At 42.0% G+C, this 24,048-nt stretch overlaps 1 protein-coding gene across 7 annotated transcripts in view; it reads right to left on the bottom strand.

Moving 5' to 3' along the window:
* The window catches only part of ZMYM4 (zinc finger MYM-type containing 4), a 142,458-nt gene extending 139,262 nt beyond the window's left edge, over window positions 1-3,196 (bottom strand). For 3 of the 7 annotated variants that reach the window (XM_036494471.2, XM_058678708.1, XM_058678712.1), the window contains exon 1: window positions 1,803-3,196. In XM_036494471.2, the coding sequence (XP_036350364.2) occupies window positions 1,803-1,850 (48 nt within the window). In that variant the 5' untranslated portion in view covers window positions 1,851-3,196. Of the gene's footprint in view, window positions 1-1,593; window positions 1,726-1,802 lie in introns of those variants that run through there. The other 4 variants (XM_004591594.3, XM_058678718.1, XM_036494473.2 and 1 more) reach the window with 2 other exon arrangements.
* Between the last annotated feature and the right edge of the window lie 20,852 nt (window positions 3,197-24,048).

Below are 24,048 nucleotides of genomic sequence, written 5' to 3'. Positions count from 1 at the left end.
TCCCTAAATTAACAATTATACTATATATTTTATTTACATATAATAATTCACATAAAAATTTATAAAATTTATACCCTATAAATTTATAGCAATTTAGCCTATATTTTAATCTGTAGAAAATATACCATATACCTTCACTAAAGCAAAATGTGGATCCATTATAAAACTGATTACAACTTAAAGAACAACTTAAAAATTTAAAAACACATGTATTCTATACTCAACATTTATACCAAGCAAACTATTTGGACATATCATAAGTTTAAACTGCGCTAAGACTTATTATTGCAAACCTAAATCTACCAACATTAAATTTTAATTGCTGAAAATTCTACATTCAAATGCAGTAAATTCAGAATAATATGCATGATGAAAAGAATGGACAGTTAAAACTGTGTTCAAACAAGTATACAGTTAAATGTTAATGGCAAAATCAGGGTGGCTGGGTACACAATGCTCCCTGCAAGTTTTTTTCAACTCTGCTGGACAGTTTTAAACACTTTCCTAATAAAGCATTGGAGAAAGAATACTTGATACTTGTTTGTGTTGTTTATAATCAAAGCTTTGAAGGAAGCAGCCATCACAGGTATCACAGTTGTGACAAACCTGAATTCAAATCACAGTTCCAATCTCTTATCTAGCAGTCATCAGCAAATGACTTAACCCCTCCGCTGCTACATTTCCTCTTCTGCAAATGGGTTTTTTTTGTAGTTCCAGTGAGGTAAAACTTGGCACAAAACACCACGATGCCAAGCACACAGTAGGCCCAGAAAGCTGTTCTATCACTATGACAGCGCTCATTCTAGGTTAATCGGCAAGAGTCTGCTCAACCAAGACAACTAATACTAGTAATTTGTCTACCCTGTTGGCTTAACTGGGCTAATTCCCAAAAGGAAGATTCCTGATAAGAAACTCTTACTCAAGGGAGGGGAGGGTGCGCAAATCAAGTCTGGAAGAAATATTGCTTAGCACATAGTATTGTTCTCCAGCAAAACAAACAAACGAACAAAAAAAATCTCTAGGGATTACATTTTAAAAGTCTCAAGACAAAACTTTCCACAACTCCTGTGGAGAACTCCTTACACCTCTGCAGGTTGGTTGGGTACATTCTTGTTATGACCGAACTTGTCACACTCCTCCACGTTCCGACGTGCGAGTAGGGGCTAAACTAGAGCGTGACCTTTAGGGTGGCCCCAAAGGCTTCTCCTGCAGCAGGACACGCAGACGACCCCACGGGTTCCCAGGTAAAAAGAGGAGTACCACCTCCACTTGGCTCATAAGGGGGAGGGGAAAGGCGGCAGGAAAGGAAATTCGCACTGGTGTTAACAGCCCTACGGGGACCGCTGCTGCAGAGACCACCCGCTCCAAGACTTGTTCCCGCCGCCACCAACCCCCAACCCCCCACCTGACCTCTCGCCGGCTAAACTTCCATGGAAGTAAGGATGTGCTCAAGAGCCTGACACCTTCCCTTCCCGGGTCCAGACAACCCGAGCCCGGGGGCTGCAAGGTGTTGGAGGGGGTAGAGGGGGAGGGGGCCACGAACCACAGCCCCCGCCCCTCCCCCTCCCGGCCAGCAGCAAATCTTTGTCCCACCTGCCGAGGGGTGTGTGTGTGTGTGGCGGGGAGGACCAGTGGCCAGCGCGCTCCCAAACCCCAGCTTGCCTCAGACCTGCCCGCAACCTCTCCTCCTCAGCCGGGGCCTCGACGACCCCCTCCACGAGCCCCGCAGCTGGCTCCTTCCCAGCCTCGGCCCCGCTCCCGGGCCGCGCCCCGCCCCCCCGCCGCCCGACTTCTTGCCTCACCTCACCTACCCTCTTTCGGGGGCCGGACTCCACCTCTCTCTCCGCCATGTTGGGCCCCGCTTGGAACCGCAGCGGCTCCCGGCGCGGTGGCGGCGGCACCTCTCGGGCCCCCGGCCCCCGCCCACACTGCAGGCACGGCCGCCTCGCGGCAGCGGCTTCCCAAGACCCGGGCGGGCCTGGCGCGGAGAGCGGGGAGGGGGCGGATGCCGTGCGCGGGACTGCCGCTCTGGAGCTCCCACGGGTGCGCGTGTGAGCGGTAGGGCCTGCCCGGGCACGGGGGGGCCGGGACTCGGGGGGTTAATGGCCTCCAAGGGGCCCCGTAAGTAGGATTATTTTCTCTCAGAGAAATTCCTCCGCCTGCGGTTTCTTAAAGGGATCACCAAATCAGCCCCTTGCGCGCGCCCCTGATGCGCAGGCGCACCTTAAGCCCCTCCTTCCTTTCCCACCAAGCCCCCGGTCCTGAGCGTGCGCGGTGAGTGGCCCAGGGTAGGCCAAATCCTGCAAGTCTCTTGGCTGCCAGCAGCTGCTCCCACCACTCAACTATGGCCGCTCCCTTAAAGGGGCCATGACGTAGTGATGGAGGAGGAATGAAAAAAAAAAAAAAAAAAGGCAGTTGGAGAGCAAATTGGACAGTTGGGTGAAATGTCAGTGAGGGGTCCGCATCACCTTCTTGCACCTGACCACAGAGGCTCTGTAGAAAAGAGAATGATGTTGAGCCAAAGTTATCAATGGACTTGCCAAAAGTGAAGAATCCCAGCCAGTTGGAGAAGAAAATGGTCCCCTCAAGGAAAACCAACTTGGCTTACCTTTGGACAGCATGAGCAGAAGCGTTGAGCAGAGACTGTCAAGGGCGACCTCCCAGAAGCCAACCTCAAAATCACATCCTTTCGGTGATTTCCAAGACTGAACCAGCAACTAGAGATAGCGCAACATCAACATGGGGGAAGATTTCAGGAACCGTCATCTACTCAGTGCTCCCAATGGCAAGACCGCATCCTTCTCATGCGAAGAATTTGTGCCAACATTCCGCGTGGCTGGCAGGGAATCAGAATCAAGATGTCAACCGCAATCTGCCAGAATTTTCAACGCACCGAGCTGCCTTGACAGCAAGACATGTTCATTTAAACCCGATATCCAAAGGAGACTAAAAATGAAGATGTCATGATAATGCAAGAGCATTACCATTCCCCTGTGAAGATGTGTCGTATCTGGCAGGTGTTCCGTATCATTCACCTCCGTGAAGGAACTTAAGAATCTGATGTAAGGGATGGACATCTTATTGTCAAAACCAAAAATGAGCAGATTTGAGATTCGTTTTCCGTGAAACCCAAGATGGGTTCTAAATTGAAGAGGACTGAGGAGGATGAGGGCTTTAATTCTTTCTTCTCCTCTTCATTCTTATGCCCCAGGTCTAAAGTAGAAAAGGAAAAAAAAGAGCCCTGATGAATGGAATTCATAATGGTAGCTCAGGAGATATGGGGATACCATAGTTGGTCATGAGACTTGACTTCATCATGCCCCTTAGTAACTTTTGAGCAGGAGAGTTTCCTAGCCTATAACATTTTACTGAAAACTGTGAAATTGCTGAAAATTATCCATGTTGACCCTTTTGTTGATTCATCTTAAATTTCAGTCTTGGTTAGATGAAAGTAGGAAAGAAAATACATACATACATACACACACATATATATATGTATATAAGCCAGAATATATATATGCCAGAATTTTAATTTATATTTAGTATATCATATATAATTTAATATATACATATTTAATATACCATGTGTAACTTATTATATAATATAAATGTCATATATTTTGTATATAATGTATGTTATATATGATAGATGTTATACACACACACATATATATTAGCCAGAATTTTTTAAAGCATGTTAGACCAATTAGTTGCATGTCTGGGACAGGGAAGGGATATAAAGACAATCCCAGCGGAAAAAGTTCCAGGAAAAGAGGGTATGTGAAAGATCTAGCAGTTCCCACCTGTTTAATGAGCAGTGAGTGGAATACTGTCATGAAATAAAATTGTGTCTCACCCAGCCTCGCCTTAGACTGTGTATTTTCCCCCTTCACTCACGCTCCCTCCCATTGCTAGAAAAATTTGAGTTTCTCCAAACACAGATTTAGTCCAACTCCACATTTTAAACATGAAACCACCCTGAGACCCACAGGAGATGTAACTCACTTGAGATGACACAGAGGATTAGTAACCGTCAGGAGTGGACAAGCATCTTGACCCTCAGCCTCTGGCTTCTTCCACAACAGGCTGTTTCTCGTGGTTTGATGAGGGTGTTGGTCTTTGAGTGAGAATTTGTGCATGTTGGAAAACGCACAAGTATCCATGCAGCTAACATTGTAAAGTCAACCACAATGTTACAAAGGAGTTTCAAGATCATTCAGCAGAGGCAAAAAGAGATCAAGGCCTTGTGCCTCCTGCATCATTGAAAATATCATGAACTGGAAGTTGTACATTGCTGGCCTTGTGGAGGAATCTGTCCCACAGATAACATATTTAGCTTGTAACTGTAATAGCTGGGTAGTCTCAGTCAAGTTACTGTGCCTTGGTTTCTCTTCCAAAAAATGGATTTAATTTGTTAATATATCACTTAGGGCACTTCTGGTTCCTAACACAATATGTTAGGATTATTACTTTTTCTTCAAAAAGTGCAACTTCAATAATCTGATCCATACTGTATTTCTTTTGTTTTGTTTTGTTTTGTTTTGTTTTGTTTTGTTTTGGCTGCATCCCATGTGTTTTGATGTTTTTTATTTCAGCTTTATTTATTCCAAACACTCTCTTTTCCCTTGTCGAATTCATTGCTGGCTCGTGGATTATACGGTGGCATCATTTTTCCCAAGAGACTTTTGTATCTCCTTTTTGTCACCCATGTGTTGGTTACTCAGTGGTGTGAGTTTTCATGGAGGTGTAATTTGTTGTTGTTGTTGTTGAGGCTGTTGTTCTAACTCATACCAGTGATTGACCTTGTTTCATGGCTTCTCAATTACGGAAATGTATAATGATGGAGTACTGGGGCCTACCATATCCAGATGCAGGGGTATAATGCAACATGCATCCCTGCTTCTAGACAAAAGATGGATTCCCAATGAAACTGTTGGACAAGTGTAGATAATGGGATGCTGAACTGTCTGACTTTGTACCAGCAATGTTGGGCTACACTTAAATAAGACTGATGGAATTATAATTCCTTATGAAGGATTATACCACTGTAGTAAAATGGGGAAAATCTGTCGGGGGGGGGTGGGAGTTTGGGGGGAAATCCCAGTCTATACAAAATTGTAACACATAATTCAAAAATTCAAAATTAAAAAAATACATGTATCTAAAAAAAAGTTTGAATTATATGCCAGTATTTAAAATGGGACATTTTATATTTACAAACATATAGCTCTCGGCCAAGGGCTATAATGGTAGAGCAGTAGTATTTTGCAAATATCAAGCTGATCCATTTTCTTTATGTTGCACTGCAGACTCTTGCTTGAAGGTTAGCCCTGAGGTTTATTTCCCCAACCCAAATGGAAGAGATGCTGACGCCTTTTTTCTAAGTTCCATTTAACCCATAATGAAGCTTATATGATGGAAGCAGTGAGAGGTCAAGAAATAGAACCCAGTGCCTTATGAAAAAGGAAGAGTGTTAGAAGGAGCTCTGCAAGTGAGGCCTCCTTAGTTCTTGATTACCTGACAGATGTGTCCGAATATTTCCATGAACCCTTTGGAGACATAGGGGAAGGTGCTAAAAGTACCCAGCTGACAACTATTATAGCCCTGTGGATTGCACAGGATGCGACAAAGAAAGTAATAACAGCCAGAACTGGAGAAATGCTGTGGTTTGCCTCCAAACAGTAAACAAGTGTAAAAACTCCAGGCTACAAGGTAAACTGCTAGCTGACCTACAGGATGTGGAACATTCTGGGTGGTCAGAGAACAGTTCATTTGCACCAAAAGGACCAAGATCTCCGCTTCCTCAATCACAGTGCTTCATCCCTCCAGCTACTGTTCCTTCCAGCTGCCAGTAATAAATAAATAAATAAATACAGAGGAGAACGGCAGCTACAGGAAAGCCTAGAAGAATTCTAACCATTACATTCATTATGCGTTAAAATTAAATGGACCTGTAGATTCATTAGATGAATTCAGAAAATGTTACAAAGGAAGTAAAATATGAATTCAGGATATGTTTTAGATGTTACCGATAAGATTGCTGCTAATGAATTGGATGCTGGGAGTAAGAGAGAAAAAAAAAAAGATGACTTAAGAATGATTCTTAACTTTTTACACTGAACATTTAGGTTCATGGTGTTGCCCATTATTTAAAACGGAGAGTAGGTTTGAGGGAATGGACAGAGAAGAAGCTAGAGTCATGGCTTGAACATGTCTGCATGTCCAAGTGCAACTGTTGCGTGAACAGATGGACTCTCAAGTCAGGAGAGATAAGGAAACTAGAGACAGAAATAGAAGACTCATCAGTATAAACTATTAGACTGGAAAGAATTATCCAATGGATATAAACCAAACTGAATCCTGAAACAGTTCAACATTTTTCCCTTCGATAGGCTCTAAGATTTGCCTTACCCCTCCAAATTCCCTCCCCCTCAACTGATTTCCCCCATATTATTACAATAGTATAGTCCTTCATAAACAGTCATACGAGCATCAGTCTGCTATTTAGCTGTGTCCTAATGTTGTCCAGACAATAGCAAACAGTCCAGCATCTTATTGTCAAGATACATCCAACAGTCTGAGAGTCCGTCTTTGATTTAGAAGCAGAGATGAATACTGCACCATGTCTTCACACCTAGATATGCAAGTCTCTATTATGCTATTATTGTACATTCCCTTAAATGAAAAGCCATAAAACAAAACCAACAACAGAAATAAAGTTAAAAAAAGCTTACAAGACCATGGAGTTAAATAACATACTACTGAATGATCAATGTGTCGATGAAGAAATAAAACAGAAAACAAAAAACCTTCTTGGAGAATGGTGCTTCTGTATGATCTATGAGTCAATGAAGAATTTAATGAGAAAAAGAAACTATTATGAATAAATGAAAGAGTGCAGCAAAAACAGTATTGAAAAGGCTATTGATCTTATATTTTGCGTGAAGGCTGCCTTATATCAGAGAGAACATATGATATTTGTCCTTTTGAGATTGACTTATTTCACTGAGCATAATGGTCTCTGGTTAGGACCATTTGGTTGCAAATGGTAGAATTTCGTTCTTTTTAATAGCTGAGTGCACTTCAACATTTCTAACTCAGAAGGAGGATTGGTAAACTATCAGGAATACCAGGAGAGTGCATGATCTAAAAAGTCAACTAAAGGTGTTTCAAGAAAGATCAATTTGTCGAATGTTGCTGAGAGAACAAGTAAAATGAGGCCCAAGAGTTTTCTGCAAAATAAAAAGCTCTTCAGTGATGTAGACTAGAACCATTTCAAGGGATTAATACAAGGACAGATACATAATTAGAGTGGCCTGATGAAGAATAGGATATAAGAAATAGAGACAGGGCCCGGCGGCGTGGCCTAGCGGCTAAAGTCCTCGCCTTGAAAGCCCCAGGATCCCATATGGGTGCCAGTTCTAATCCTGGCAGCTCCACTTCCCATCCAGCTCCCTGCTTGTGGCCTGGGAAAGCAGTCGAGGACGGCCCAAAACTTTGGGACCCTTCATCCGCGTGGGAGACCCGGAAGAGGTTCCTGGTTCCCGGCTTTGGATCGGCGCATACCGGCCCGTTGCGGCTCACTTGGGGAGTGAATCATCGGATGGAAGATCTTCCTCTCTGTCTCTCCTCCTCTGTGTATATCCGGCTTTCCAATAATAATAAAATCTTTTAAAAATATATTAAAAGAAAAAGAAGTAGGTGATAAAAGTGGGTGGGGAAAAATAAAGGGAAAATTGTACAGAGGCACTATTGTGGCACCAGCATCCTTTCCCAGGGTACTAATTTGAGTCTTCGCTGCTGTGCTTCTGCTCCAGCTCCCTACTGGAAGGACCTGGGAAGGTAGAAAAGATGGACCAATTGCTTAATTTCCTGTGAGAACCAGATGGAGTTTTTAGCTTGTAGTTTTGACCTGGCCCAACCCTAGCCATAGTGGCCATTTAGGAGAAGTGGGAGACCTAGAAGAAATTCCTAGCTCCTGGCTTCGGATCAGCTCAGCTCCGGCTATTGTGGCCACTTGAGGACTGAAGCAGCAGGTGCAGGGTTCCAAGGCCTTGGCTGCTCTCTCAGGCCACAAGCAGGGAGTTGGATGAGAAGTGGTGCTGCAGGGACACGAACCGGCACCCAAATGGGATCCCAGTGCATGCAAGGCGCAGACTTTAGCCACTAGGCTACTGTGCCAGGTCTTTCTTTTTTCTTTCTTCTTTTCTTTTTTCTTTCTTTCTTTCTCTCTTTCTTTCTTTCTTTCTCTCTCTCTCTCTTTCTTTCTTTTTTTATTGGAAAAACAAATATACAAAAAGAAGGGGAGACAGAATAATCTTCCATCTGTTGGTTCACTCCGCAAAAGGCCGCAGCAGCTGGAGCTGAGCCAATCTGAAGCCAAGAATCAGGAGATTTTTCCAGGTTTCCCACACGTTGGTGCAGGCTCCTAAAGCTTTGGCCCATCCTCTACTGCTTTTCCAGGCCACAGGTAGAGAACTAGACAGGAAATTGGAGCACTGGGACACAAATTGGCACCCATATGGGATCCCAGTGGATGCAAGGGAAGGATTTAGGTACTAGGCTATTGTGCAGGGCCCAAGCATTTTTCTTATACTTGACAAGGTACTCTGGTACCTTGTTGTTCTTGATAGCTAGGGAATACTGACCAGCATAGTTTCGTTTTCCTATTTAGAAATGAGCCATAGGGACTGGCACTATGGCTCAGCTGGCTAATCATCTGCCAGCAAGCACTGGCATCCTACATGGGCTGTTCATGTTCTGGCTACTCCACTTCCAACCCAGCTCCATGCAGTGCAGGATGGCCCAAAGCATTAAGACCCTGTATGCACGAGAGCGTCCCAGAGAATCTTCTGATTCTTGGCTTCAGATTGGCTCAGCTCCAGCCATTGTAGCTGTTTGGGGGGGTGAACCAGTAGATGGAAGTTCTCTGTTTCTTTTTCTCTCTGGAAAATCTGCCTTTCCAATTAACAACAACCACAACAAAAATGTGATATAAGTGAAATGATATAAAAAATGTATCTTCGGCACAACGTTGATTTGTGATTTTTTTTCCTCATAATTTTGCACATTTCTGCTTTATTTTCTTTTGTCTATATTAAACTTCATATGATGGTGTCAAAACCTGTGTTTGTACACATGAGTCAGGGGAGGAACTGCTTCAATTAGTTTGAATCTATACTTAGAATCCAATTTTTTAAAGATAGCTGTATTGAGATATAGTCTACATACTATTCAGTCCACCTGTTTAAGGTGTATAATTCAACAGCATTTACTAAATTCACAGATACATGCAACCATTACTAAGGTTCCTTTAAGAACATCTACATCAGCTGAAAAAGGTGCCCCTTCTTCCTTATTCCTAAGTAACCACTAATATATTTTCTGTTTTTATGGATTTCTCTATTATAGTAACTTCATATGAATAGAATCATTCACAAACATCACATGATGTGTGATATTTGTAAATTACTGTATTCACATAGCAAACAGTTTGCAAGTTCAGCCTGTGTTGGTGCCTCATTCCTTTTGGGGGAGGGGATTTTTTTTAATTTTGAATTTTAGAGTACAATTCCATAGGGTCTGTGATTCCCCACCCCACTTCATTGTTTTTGATAGTTGAATAACATTCAATTACAAAGATAGACCCTGATTTCTGGATTTTTGAGCACTATCAATGGAAATGGAGTTAGTACCATTAAATTTTCCATATAAACCAATAAGAAAACATTTGAAAAGTCCCCAGTTTGCAACCTTTTCACAAACTTCAATCACAGTCACCTAACAGAACTGTAGAGTACCAAAATTAACTTTATACAGCTTGTGACAATCTCAATTAAAGCAGACGTAAGCAGAGTTGGGGGGACCAGTTTTGTGGCATATGGGCTATAGTATACCCTGGGACATGGGCAGCCCATATCAGTGTTGGTTGGCATCCTCATCGCTCTGCATACTACCCAACTTCCTGCTAATGCACCTAGGGAGGCAGTGGAAGATGGTCCAAGCATTCAGGTTCCTGCCACCCAAGTGTGAGACCTGGATAGAGTTCCTGAATCTTGATTTTGGCCTGGCCCAGCCCTGGCTGTTGTTATTTTAACAGTGAGTCAGCAGATGGGAGAATCAATCTCTCACTCTCTTTTTGTTTTTTATTTATTTATTTATTTAGTTTTGAAACTGACAATATTTTATTTGGAATTCTAAAAATCATCAGAAATCTGTGCATCAGGTCCAAGCTGAACTTGGATGCAGTTGGGGAAGAGGACGGCTAATAAATGATATCTCCAAACACCCACCCTGAGTGCAGAAGTAGGCTGGAGAGCAGGATTTTCAAACAAGAAGAGCTAAGTCTAACCAGCATACAGAAAGGAAAACTTGGGGAAGAGATGACTACAATTTACATGCTGGAGTCTGGAACGTACTCAGCATGTTGGCTCCATTCATCAAAGTCACCAAATACTTTGAGAAGAATTTCAGAACTAAGTAGACTTTAGGCTGATTTCTCAGAGACAAAGCCCTATTCAACTAGGACTCGGATTGGGCAATAAGAACACCTTTGCGAAGCCCCCCAAAGATCCTTCCTTACACTGGTTGTTGAAACAAATGATTTCTCCTGCAGAGGGCCTTAGACGTGGGCACAAGCCTAGTCTCTCTCTCTTTGTATAAGAGTTCCTCTCAAATAAATAAATAAGTCTTTTAAAATAAAGAAGTAAATAGTTTGTGGATGTGCTTGCTTGCATAGTAAATCAGTCTGCATTGGTTGGAAACATTGTTTTCTCTTTTTTCAGCTGCCTGCAGCCAAGTTCTGTGGAAGAGTCATATGACAGTGAATTTTTTAAAGATTTATTTATTTTTATTACAAAGTCAGATATAAAGAGAAAAGGAGAGACGGAGAGGAAGATCTTCTGTCCGATGAATCACTCCCCAAGTGGCCACAACGGCTGGTGCTGCACCTATCCGAAGCCAGGAGCCAGGAACTTCTTTCCAGGTCTCCCATGCAGGTGCAGGGTTCCAAAGCATTGGGCCGTCCTCGACTGCTTTTCCAGGCCACAAGCAGGGAGCTGGATGGGAAGTGGAGCTGCTGGGATTAGAACTGGTGCCCATATGGGATCCTGGCGCGATCAGGGTGAGGACTTTAGCCGTTAGGCCACGGCGCTGGGCCCATGACAGTGAATTTATGTGGTGACTTTCCTGGGCCACAGTGCCCAGATGTTTGGTCAAATATTATTCTGGATGTTTTAATGAGATATTTGTTGGGCAAGATTAGTGGGTTTTGAGTAAAGTAGATTGCCTTCCTTTTTTTAAAGTTTATTCTCACTAGAAAGGTGTATTTACAGAGGGAAGAAGAGACAGAGAAAGATCTTCCATCCACTGGTTCACTCACCAAATGTCCTCAATGACTGGAGCGGAGCTGATCTGAAGCCAGGAACCACGTGCTTCTTCCCAGCCCCTCCTGTGGGTGCAGGGTCCCAAGGCTTTAGGCTGTCCTCAACTGCTTTCTCAGGCTGCAAGCAAGGAACTGAATGGGAAGTGGAGCAGCCGATACATGAATCAGTGCCTATATGGGATGCTGGCACCTGGAAGTGGAGGATTAGTCAATTGAGCCATTTTGCCAGCCAACTGATAGCCTTCAGTGGCTGTGGCCCAATGCATGAGTTAAAAGTCTTAATAGAGCAAAAACTGATCACCTCCTCTCCCATTTGCACAAACAATAAAACAAGAGGAAGTTTGACCAGTAAACAGTGGTCAGAATGGGGCTACTACATTGGCTCCACACTGGATCATCAGCCCCATCCAGCCAGCCTCCATACTCACGTGGGCCAATTCCTTAAAGTAAATCTCTCTGGCTTCTATCTATGCCAACTTGATAGAATAACCAGGTCTTCTTGTTATTTTTCACTTAGTTCAATGAATTGTTTCAGGAAGCTCAATCTCATAGAAAATGATAATTTCTTTAGGACCTGGCATTTTGTTATCTTATTAAATCTTCACAAAAACATTAGTAAGAGAAAATCGAGATAACCAGAGTTGCTTGTTTGAACAAACCAACAAAACTTCTAAGTTAGACTGATTAAGAAGAAAAAGACAAAATTCACAGATCAGACATGAGTATTTCTACAAGTTTTTCATAAATGGAAAGGTTTGTGAGAGAACTGTGAATAACTACATATAACTTAAATGAAATGCTCAAACTCTTACAAGCATATGGCCTACCAATATTGATTGATGAAGAATTAGTAACTCTGAAAAACCTTGTAATTAATATAAAAACTGAATCAGCAATCAAAAATCTCCCAACAATAAAAAACACAGAATATCTTCATTGGTGAATGCCAGCAATTACAGAAGAATTAACACCAATCTTTTAAAACTTTTCCAGAATATTGAAGATGAAGTACTGCCTAATTTTCTATGAACTCTTCCTAATGCTATGCAAAGACAGCACAAGAAAAAAAATTACAAATAATACATATGAATATTGATACAAATTTGTCCACAAAAAAATTATAAGCCGGGCCCGGCAGCGTGGCCTAGCCTTGAAGCCCCGGGATCCCATATGGGCGCCAGTTCTAATCCCGGCAGCTCCACTTCCCATCTAGCTCCCTGCTTGTGGCCTGGGAAAGCAGTTGAGGACGGCCCAAAGCATTGGGACCCTGCACCCACGTGGGAGACCCGGAAGAGGTTCCTGGTTCCCGGCTTCGGATTGGCGCGCACCGGCCCATTGCGGCTCACTTGGGGAGTGAATCATCGGACGGAAGATCTTCCTCTCTGTCTCTCCTCCTCTGTGTATATCTGGCTGTAATAAGATGAATAAATCTTTAAAAAAAAAAAAAAAAGATCAAGAACTAGGAGCAGTTATTTAGCCTACTAGTTAACATGCCCAGATTAGAGAACCTAGGTTCAAGTTCTGGATCAGGTCCTAATCCCATCATCCTAATAATGCAACCCTGGCAGGCAGCAGGGGCTACTTTAGTATCAGCTCCCTACCACTCACGAGAGGGAACTGGGTTAAATCCCTGATGCTGATTTTGGCCTGGTTATTGTGGGCATTTAGAGAATGTGCCAATGAATGAGAACTCTGTGTGCATTTTGTCTGTCCATCTCCATCTTTTTTTTTTTAATTTAAAGATCAGGAACAAGATCAAGATGGCTACGTTCCCCACTTGTATACAACATAAATGGGCCTCCAAGCCAGAGCAAATGAGTGAGAAAAGTAAATGAGCTATTTCTACTGTAAAGGAAGAAATAAAGTGAACTTAGTTTGAAGACAACATCGTCTTAAATGTAGAAATATCTAAATATTCCACCATAAAAGTCATTTGAATTAAAACCACATCCAGCAAATTTCTATGATATAAAATCAACATGCAAAAATAAGCTGTATTATGATAAAATAATAATGAATGACCCAAAAGGCAAATTAAGAAAACAATTTCATCTACAAAAGCACCATAGAGATCATAATACTTAGGAATAAAACTCAGAAGTAAGATGACTTATACACTACAAACAGTAAAACACCACTGACAGAAAAGAAGCAATAAATAAGTAAGGGGGAGGACAGTATGTTCATGAGTTAGAAGATAGAATCTCGCTACCCAAGTTTCTAGGATGACATCAAGCGGACATTCCTCATCCCTGGATACCAATGTAAGTTGGCAGCTGGGAGCAATCCCCTTCTCCTTCCTTGACCTCCCCGCATCCCACCACCCAGATATAAGAGAAAAGGGAAGAAAAGGAAAATTGGAAACATTTGTTCCACCCATCTTGTCCCCATATCTTGATCCTTCCTACCCTAATCAGTGGTTTTCATGGGCATACATCCTTGTCAACTATGTAAACAACATAAAAATAAAATATATTTAAAAAGTAAATCACATTTGAAAAATATTGCCCAAAGTAATATACTATTTCAATTCAATCCATATTGAAATCTCAATGAACTTTTTCAGAAATCTATCCTAACACTTCTCAGCCTTTTGGCTAAGATCAAGTGTTAAAAATCTATCCTAAAATTCATGCAGAACATCAAAGAACTCCAAACAGTTAAGACATCCTTGAAAAAGAAACAGGGATAGGTGTTATGGTCCATCCAGTTATGCTGCCACTTCCCACATGTGCCCACATCCCATATTTGAGGACTGACTCAGGTCCTTGCTGCTCCAGTTCTAATTTGGCTTCATGTTAATGCATCCTCAGAGACAGCAGGTGATGGACCAATACTTGAGTTCCTACCACCAAATGCAAGATGTGAAGCTGTGGGATTCTTGTTTCGGTCTGGCCCAGCACCAGCTATATTGGGCATTCAGGGAGTGAGCCAACAGATTGAAGATCTCTTTCTCTCTCTCTTTTTGGTATTCCATCATTCAACTTGATGTAAACAAATTAACATCAAGTGTGTGTATGGCAGGGGTGGGGGGGTGCTTACAATGACTCAGTTGGCTAAGCCTTTGCAAGCGGCCTTGTACCTAATTGAAGCCTATTTGTGTCCTGGCTTCTCCACTTCCCATTTATCTGCTCATGGTCCGGGAAAGCAGTAAAGAATGACCTAAATCCTTTGACCCAGCACTCAGCGGGGAGACTCCGAGGCAGAACCTGGCTCCTGGGTTTGGATTGGCTCAGCTCTGGCTATTGTGGGCACTTGGAGAGTAAACCAGCAGATGGAAGTTCTGTCTCTCCCTCTCTCCACCTTAACAGTAAAAATAAGTAAATATAAAGAAGAAAAAAAAGCAGGAGGAAGAGAAGGAAGAGAAGAAGTAGGAGCTTCTTTCCCATTTACTAATTTTAAAATTTGCTAGAAAGTCAAGGTAAACACCAGTGTAGTACTGGCACAAACCAATGTAATTGAATAATAGAATGGAGATGCCAGAAATAAATCTCTGAGCATAGAGTCAAATGATTATAAATGATTGTGATGAGACCACACAAAGTGGGGAAATTGGGCCCAGCACGGTAGTCTAGTGGCTTAAGTTCTGCCTTGCATGTTCCAGAATCCCATATGGGCGCTGGTTCATGTCCTAGCAGCCTCGCTTCCCATCAGCTCTCTGCTTGTGGCCTGGGAAAGCAGTCAAGGACTGCCCAAAGCCTTGGAACCTTGAACCCACATGGGAGACTAGAAAAGGTTCCTGGCTCCTGGCTTCAGATCAGCTCAGCTCTGGCCGTTGTGGCCACTTGGGGAGTGAATCAGGCAATAGAGGATCTTTGCCTTTCCTTCTCTCTGTGTAAAACTGACTTTCGGGCCAGGCAGCGTGGCCTAGCGGCTAAAGTCCTCGCCTTGAAAGCCCCGGGATCCCATATGGGCGCCGGTTCTAATCCCGGCAGCTCCACTTCCCGTCCAGCTCCCTGCTTGTGGCCTGGGAAAGCAGTTGAGGACGGCCCAATGCATTGGGACCCTGCACCCGCGTGGGAGACCCGGAAGAGGTTCCTGGTTCCTGGCATCGGATCGGCACGCACTGGCCCGTTGCGGCTCACTTGGGGAGTGAATCATCGGACGGAAGATCTTCCTGTCTCTCCTCCTCTGTGTATATCTGGCTGTAATAAAATGAATAAAATCTTTAAAAAAAAAAAAAACTGACTTTCCAAAAATAAATCTTTTTTTAAAAATGATAATCTTTTCCACAAAGGAAATTGGGAAAGCTGGGTATATACAGGAAAAGTTAGGCCTTCACCATGGGCAAAAATCAACCTAAGATGGATAAGAAGACCTAACCCTAATAGTTAAAAAATATAAAAACTCTTAGAAGACAAGGTGAGGTCAAAGGCTTTGTAACATTAGGTTTGGGGATGATTTCTTGAATGTGACACTAAAACCTAAGCAAGGAAAAAGGAAAACAGAGAAGTTGAGGCTAGCATATTGGCATAGCTGACCTTCTACCTATGTCTCCAGCATCCCATATGGGCACTGGTTCAAATCCCAGCTACTCCAATTCTAATCCTGCTCCCTGCTAATGTACTTGGGAAAGCAGTGAAGGGTAGCCCAAAGCCTTGAACCCCTGCACTCATGTGGAAGGCACAAAAGAAGCTTCTGGTTCTCAGCTTCCAATCAGCCAATCTCTGGCTATTGCAGCCATTTGGGGAGTGAACCAATGGGTGAAATATCTCTCTTTCTCTGTCACTCTCTGTTACTCTGACTTGCATGTAAATTAAATAAATCTTTTTGTTTTTTTAAACAGAGGGGAAAAACCCAGATAAGTTAAAATTCATCAGAATCAAAATGTGTTTATCAGGGACACTATCAACAAAGCGAAACGATAGCCCATAAAATAAGAGAAAATATTTGAATATTGTATGTATGATAAAAGATTGATATCTAAAATATATAGAAGATCTTCTGTAGGAGGATATTGTGACCCTAGAAGGTCAGCGAGCACAGGATAACAGTTGATTGGACAATATTTGTATGAAAACAGCCGAATGGTTACCTTTTGTATAACTGATATCATTTGTATGAGAACAGTTGAGTGGACAGCATGTGAATAAGAACACTTGGTAGTATATACAAAACAAAAGGAGTTCCAAACAAAAAGCATAGAAACAGTTAATGGGTTTCTTGAGGAGTTCAATACTTTCTCCCTTATCCTATATGACCCTCGGTTTATAAAGTCTGATGCCACTAATAAACTTCGGCTTCTGATCATTAGTCAGAGTCCATGCGTGTTATTATTGGCTCTGTGCATCAAGTCCATCGCTGCGGGACAGCGACAATCTTCTATAACTCAACAACAAAAAAGCAATTGAAGATTGACAAAGGACTTAAATAGACATTTCTCCAAAAATATGACTGATCAATGAATATAAGAAAAAATGCTAACATCATTAATTAGAGGAATACAAATCAAACCACAATGAATTTTTTTTTTTTAGGTGCGAACACTTTATTGAGGAGCCTGAAGAGGTGGTGGAACTCTGAAGTCGCGTTGAGACTGGAGGAAATCTGAAGTCCGCGGCCGCGACCTTGCTCCCACCACGTCCCCGAAGAGCCACAGTGAAATATCACTCACACCAGTTAAGAACCAGAAAGATAACAAGTATTGACAAGTTTGTAGAGAAATTGGAACACTTGTGTACTAATGGTAGAAATGTAAAATGGTACAACCATTGTGGAAGAACATTATGATAATTAGTCAAATAATTTAGAAATAAAATTATAATATCATTCAGCCTGGCCACTTCAAGATATATTTCCAATATGATGGCTTAATTAGCTAACCCCATGCTTTCTAGTTTAAAGGTCCCATATGGGTGCTGTTCTTATCTCAGCTGCTTTATTTCCCAATCCAACTTGCTTCATTGGGAAAACAGTAGAGGATGGCCCAAAGCCTTGGGATCCTACACCTGCATGGGAGACTCAGGAAGAAACTCCTGACTCTTGGCTTCGAATCAGCTCAACTCCTTTCACTGCAGTCATTTGGGGTGTGAACTTGCAGATGGAGGGTTTTTCTCTCTGTCTCTCCTCTCTGTAAATCTGCCTTCCCAATAAAAAAAAATATGTCCTTTAAAAAAAAAGGAAATAAAACGTCTTGGAAAGATATTTGTATACCAATGTTTATAGCATTATTTATGACATCCAAAAAAAGTAAAAACAAGTAAATGTATATTAACAGATGAATAAAGAAACTGCAATATTTATGCATACGATGAAATATTATTTGACCTGAAAAATTAAGGAAATTTTGACATATTAAAACATGGATAATACCCACTTTCCTCTAGCCCTTGAAATCATAAAAAAGAAAAGGAAAAAAAATAAAAAACATGGATGAACCTTCAAAATATCAGTATAAGTGAAATAAGCCAGTCACCTAAGGACAAATATTTTATAATCCCATTTACCTGAGATTAGTCAAATTAATAAAGGCAGGTAGAATGGCCATGCTGGCGTTGTAGCATATTGGAGTAAGCCGCTGCTTGTGAGGTCAGCATTTCCTATCTCAGAGCACTGACCCCAGTCCCAGCTGCAACTCTTCTGATCCAGCTCCTGGACAATGCACCTGGGAGAGCAGCGGAGGATAACCCAGGTACTGGGGCCCTACCAGGGGGGAAGCAGGATGGAGTTTTGGCTCCTGGTGATAGCCTGGTCCAGCCTTGGTTAGTGTGAATCTTTGTGATAACGAACCAGTGGATGAAAGATGTCTGTCTCTCTCTCTCTCAGACACTCTGCTTTCTAAACTTCTTAATAAACAAATCCTCATATAAAAATATATACTTGATGCTTCCAGGTGTTAAGGAAACTTTGTACTCATTAAACAATAATGCTTTATTTGGGAAGATGAAAAAGTGCTAGAGAAGGATTGTGATAGAGGTAGAACTGTATACCAAAATATGAATAAAATGGCAAATTTTTAAAATTGTGTTTATTTGGAGGGCAGGGAGAGAGACAGATGGGCAGAAAAGTCTTCCCTCTGCTGACTTGCTTCCCAAATACCTACAACAGATGAACTGGACCAAGATGCAAACAGGAGCCAGGAACCTAATCCAGGTTTCCTACATGGCCTGGCCAGGGACTCGAGTACTTAAGCCATCAAGTGTGTCCTGTTCTTAGGGTATGCCTTTACGAAAAGCTGAAACTGGAACTTGAACCCAGGTACTTCAATATGAGATGCAGGTATACAAAGCAACATCTATGCTAAATGCCTTCCCCTAAAATGGTAAATTTTATTTTCTAGCTGTTTAAGCACACACATAAACATAACAGGTAAACTACTGTATCATCTTAAAATTAATTAATTTATTTATTTATTTATTTTAGGAGTCATGTATTTTTATTGGAAAAGAAGATTTTCAGAGAGAAGGAGCCAATCTGAAGCCTGGAGCTTCCTCCGAATCTTCTACATGGGTGCAGGGTCCCAAGACTTTGGGCCGTCCTCGACTGCTTTCCCAGGCCACAAGCAGGGAGCTGGATGGGAAGTGGAGCTGCCAGAACATAAACTGTCACCCAAATGGGATCCTGGTGCTTGTAGGGGAAAGGTTAGTCAATTGAGCCATCATGCCAGGCTCAGCTTTCTCATTTGTAAAAAGAAAAATGTAAGGCTTAGCAAAATTAAGAGACTTTATGCTAGGAAGTTACAAGTGGTGTTAAAATCAAAGTTTTTAAAAATTATATATGTATATGCTATTTTAAATTTAATATTACTAAAAATATAGCAACGTCTGTATACATATACAGTATACATACAGTATACATTTTAATGAGTTTTGATACGTTTATATAGCTGTGCAACCTAGTCAAAATCAAGTGGATTTCCCTAACCTAGAGAGCCATGATCCTGTTTTCTACTGTAGGCCACAGATTAGTTCTATCTGAACTTCAACATCTAATAGGCTCATTCAGACTGCACTCTTTTCTGGGGGGGGTGGGGGAGAGAACACTTTCATCCACAAGTCATTTCCCAAATACTGGCAATATCCTGAGATGGACCGGGCCAAGGCTAGGAGCCCAGATGTCAATCCATGTCTCTCATTTGGCTGGCAGAGACACAGGTACTTCAACTGTTACCTGCTGTCTCCCAGGATGCACATTAGCAGGAAGCCAGAAGCAGAGCAAAGATTTGAACTCAGGAACTCCTTCATGGGTTTGTGGGTATCCTTGGCAGCATCTGAACAGCTATTGACAAATGCCTGCCCCTTAAATTTAAAGTTTTTAACATTAATGTTTTGTTCTGTCTACTACACTGTCTTATAAAGTAAAATTTAGAGTGAAATGCATAGGTCTAAAGTAGACATTTAGTTTTGAAGATGTATTTAGTTTTATTTGAAAGGCAGAATTACAGAGGAGATACATGCACAGAGAAAGAGAGAGAGAGAGAGAGAATTTCCATTTGATGGTTCATATTCCAAATGACCACAAAGACTGTAGTTGGGTGTGGTCAAAGCCAGGAGCCAGAAGCTTCATCTGGGCCTCCCACACCAGTGCAGGGGTCCAAGCACTTCAGCCATCTCTGGCTACCTTCCCAGGCTTTTTAAGCTGCAGTTGGTTCAGAAGTGGAGCAGCCAGGACTTGAACCAGCATCCACATAGGATACCAACACCACAGGCAGAGGCAAGCCATGTTGCCAGCCCCTACAGTACACATTTTAACGAGTTTTGATAGATTTGTATAGCTGTGCAACCAACACTTGAGTCAAAATCAAGTGGATTTCCCTAAACCTAGCGAACCGTGATCCTGTTTTCCACTGTAGGCCACAGATTAGTTCTACCTGAACTTCAACATATAATAGGATCATTCAGACTGTACCCTTTTGTGTCTGATTTATTTGGCTCAACAATGTTTTGGATAGCCATGCCGTTGCTGAGATCAGAAATCTGGTGTTAAATAACGCTCCATTTTGTGACTATGCCATGATTTGTTTATCCTTTTTCCTTGTTGGTGGACTTTTGGATTGTTTGCAGTTGCTGGCTACTGTGAACATTTTTGTGCAAGTCGAGATTTAGTTATAATTTTTCTTTCTCTTCTGATATGACTTGCTTTAGCCAATAGAACAGTAGCAAACTTGAAGCAAGCTATCTTGAAACACTGCTTTTGTGTTTTCTTCTCTGGAGCTTGCCCCACCATGAGAACAACACAGCCTAGACTGCCAGAAGACAAGAGACATCATGTAGAGTGGAGCCCAGTTACTGCAGCAGAGACCATTTGGAACGAGTCCAGCTCGTTTTGACCCGGCAGGGGCTGACAGGTGGCTTTATTGTAGCCAAGCCCAATTCAACAGAATCAACTGGGTGAGCCTCAGAATCACAATAAATGATGACGTGGGTTCCTTCACTTACTGAGTTTTGGAATGGCTGTGTAACAGCATTATTGGGACATTAATGATAATAGACACATCTATTGACTTTCTATTGAGGCAGAGAAAATTACAGAAACTTCGTAAGTTAAAAAAAAAATCTCAGTTTCTGAAATTTGAACATGAGTTAGCTGGTTCTCGTTTTCAGGTCTTCTAAGACCGAAATCAAGGTGTCAGCTGGGGCTGTGACCTCACCTTCTGTTTGGGACTCTCCTCCAACTTAACAGAGCGTTTGTAGAATTCGATTTCTTGTAAGTCCTCAGCTCTCAGCAACCACCCACCATTCCCCACCATGTGACTCTTTCTAAAACACAGCAAGTTATTTAAGGCCAACAAATGATCATTTCCAGCATTTCAAATCTCTGACTTCTGTCCATCTCCGATCCCTACACCTTTTTGGAAAACAGGCTCTGATTGGATCAGCCCTCCCAGGATAATCTCCCTTTTGATTGAGTCAAGGTTAACATTCCACCTCCAAACCCCTCTTTTCCAGATGAAAAATTCCAGTAAGGACGTTACATTGCATAATAATTACAGATCCCACTAATATTTAAGGAAAGGATGTTTCACAGGATGTATACAGGATGTGCTCCTGGGGGAGCATTTTTGAATTCCTGCTTCCAAAATGACCTAACCTTAGAGATATATACAATTCTTAGATATAAATGTGCTCGTTGAGCACTGAAAATAAGCTGATATAATATATAATACATTAACATTAAAATAATTGCTAGATAAAGTTATTATAGTTTGCACATAAAATGTAACTAAATTAGGCTTATTAACCTGAGCAACAGAAGAGAAGACTCCAGATGCGAGAGGCGGTTAGTTCAGAAGCAATACATCTTATTCTCAGTGACGTCATTACCTTTAGGGCGCATTCTTTTATGGGCCAACTTTCATCGATTTTTCAACCTGATAATGGTTCATGGCTATCTTGTATTGAACTGCACTGAAAAAGTAATTTTAAAAATATTTATTTTCATTGGAAAGGCAGATTTACAGAGAGAAGGAGAGACCAGAGAAAAAGATCTTCCATCTGCTGCTTCACTCCCCAAGTGTGGCCACAATGGTTGGAGCTGAGCTGATCTGAAGCCAGGAGCTTCTTCCAGGTCTCCCACGTGGGTGCAGAGTCCCAAGGTTTTGGGTCATTCTTTACTGTTTTCCCAAGCCAAGCAGGGAGCTGGATGGAAAGTGAAGCAGCTGAGACACAGACCAGTGCACATATGGGATGCCTGAGCTTGGAGTTGGAGGATTAGCTAATTGAGTCAATGTACTGTCCATAAAAAAAAAAAAAAAAAAAACATGAATTTATAATACCAAAAAAACTCCTCTAGAACAAAAGTGAAGACTAAATATTTTTTAAATGGAAATGACAAACATGCAAAATGGAAGTCACAGAAGGCACAACCTCTGAATTTTTCTCACTTGCCACATATATGCAAATCAAAGCATTTTGTGAAGCAGGTGTTTGGTGCAATGCGGAAGTTACAAGTTGGGACACCCACATTGAATGTAAGAGTCCTTGCATTCAGGTCCTGCTATTGCACACCCTGTGTGGCAGATGATGATGGCTAAGGTGCTTGGTTCCTGCCACCCATGTGGGAGACCCAGATTGAGTTGCAGGTTGCTGAATTCAATCCAGCCCAACAATGACTGCTGTGGGCATTAATAGAGTGTATTAGCAGTCTATCTCTTTACCTTTCAGATAAATAAAAACTAAAAATAGAAAAATTAACATTGTGTGTTTATCCAAACATAAAGCACAATTCCCTTGAGGGAACTGGATGTTTTGATGCAATAGGCTCTGGCAAAAATCTATAGCAAAAATAAAGTGGCCAGTATATCTGTCCCCAAGTCACACTGTTGGAATACTATTTCCATTTTTATAATCAATTATTTTAAAAATATGTTTATATAGTTATTTTAACATATCTGCACTTTTAAAAAGATGTATTGATTGATTTTATTAGGTAGATTGAAGATAGAGAGGGAAATACAGAGTTGAAGATCTTCCATCCACTGGTTTAGTCCTTGAATGGCTATAGCAGCCAGGGCTGGGCCAGGCTGAAGCTAGAAGGTAGGAACCGCCCCTGGGTCTCCCGGATGAGTGGTAGGACTCAAGCACCTGAACCATAAACTAATCACTGCCTCTCCTCTGATATGAGATACAGCTATAACAAGAGGTGGCCTGTGGGCCAGCACAATGGCTCAATTGGCTAAATCCTCCTCTTGCAGGGACCAGTTCATGTCCCAGCTACTCCACTTTCCATTCAGCTCCCTGATTATGGCTTGAGAAAACAGGCAGAGGATTGTTCAAGTCCTTGAGTCCCTGTATCACTGTGGGAGATCCGGAAGAGACTCCTGGCTTCAGAAAAACTCAGCTCCAGGCATTGCCGCCAATGGAGAGAGAACTAGAAGGTGGAAGGTCTTTCTGTTTGCTCTCTATAAACCTACATTGCCAATAACATAAATAAATAAATAAATAAATAAATAAATCTTACAAATCACAGAAAATAAGACGTGGCCTGATCTTCTCAGTGTGCCACACCAGCCCCTTCTGATGGTAGATTCTAAGATCAGCTATTTCTTCCAAATCTACTATCCCCAAATCAAAACAATATAGAGGGTGATGTTCTGGCGCAGTGGGCGAAGCAACCAGCTGCAGTGCTGGCGTCCCATATGAGCATCATTTCAAATCCTGGCTGTTTCACTTTTGATCCAGCTCCCTGCTAATGTGCTGCAGAAAATGGCCTGAATGCTTACATCCCAGCCATCAAATGGAAGACCCAGATAGGGTTCCAGATTCCTGGCTTCAGCCTGGCCCAGTTTCACCCTGTGTGGTCATTTGGGGTAAACCAGCAGATGGAAGACCTGTGTCTGTCCCTCTGTTACTGTAACTCTGTCTTTCTAGAAAATATATCAGTGTTTAAAAAGAATATGTTGAAAGTGTATTACTAAGTGAATTTCAGATAGAACGTGACTCTGCCAAGGCTGTGAGTCCAAAGGGAGTGAAAAGGCAGTCGTATTGCTGGACTGGACAGGCAGCTACACTAAAGGAGTTGAACCAGTTCCCACCCTGGGCAGTACATCATGGGAGAAGAAAGATCACCAGAAATGCCCTATTCTCCCTTCTGGAGGAGACAGGGCTGGGTCTGGGGCAGTGAAAAAGTGAAAAATACACTGACTACAAGAAAGTAGAGGTGGAGTGGCAAGGGAAAAAGGTAAACCACCATCTCCTCCTGGCCATACTCCATTCCACTCCCCCTTT

Source organism: Ochotona princeps, chromosome 2 (genome assembly GCF_030435755.1).
Source record: "Ochotona princeps isolate mOchPri1 chromosome 2, mOchPri1.hap1, whole genome shotgun sequence".
Taxonomy (NCBI): domain Eukaryota; kingdom Metazoa; phylum Chordata; class Mammalia; order Lagomorpha; family Ochotonidae; genus Ochotona; species Ochotona princeps.
This window is presented reverse-complemented; position numbering and strand designations above follow the sequence as displayed.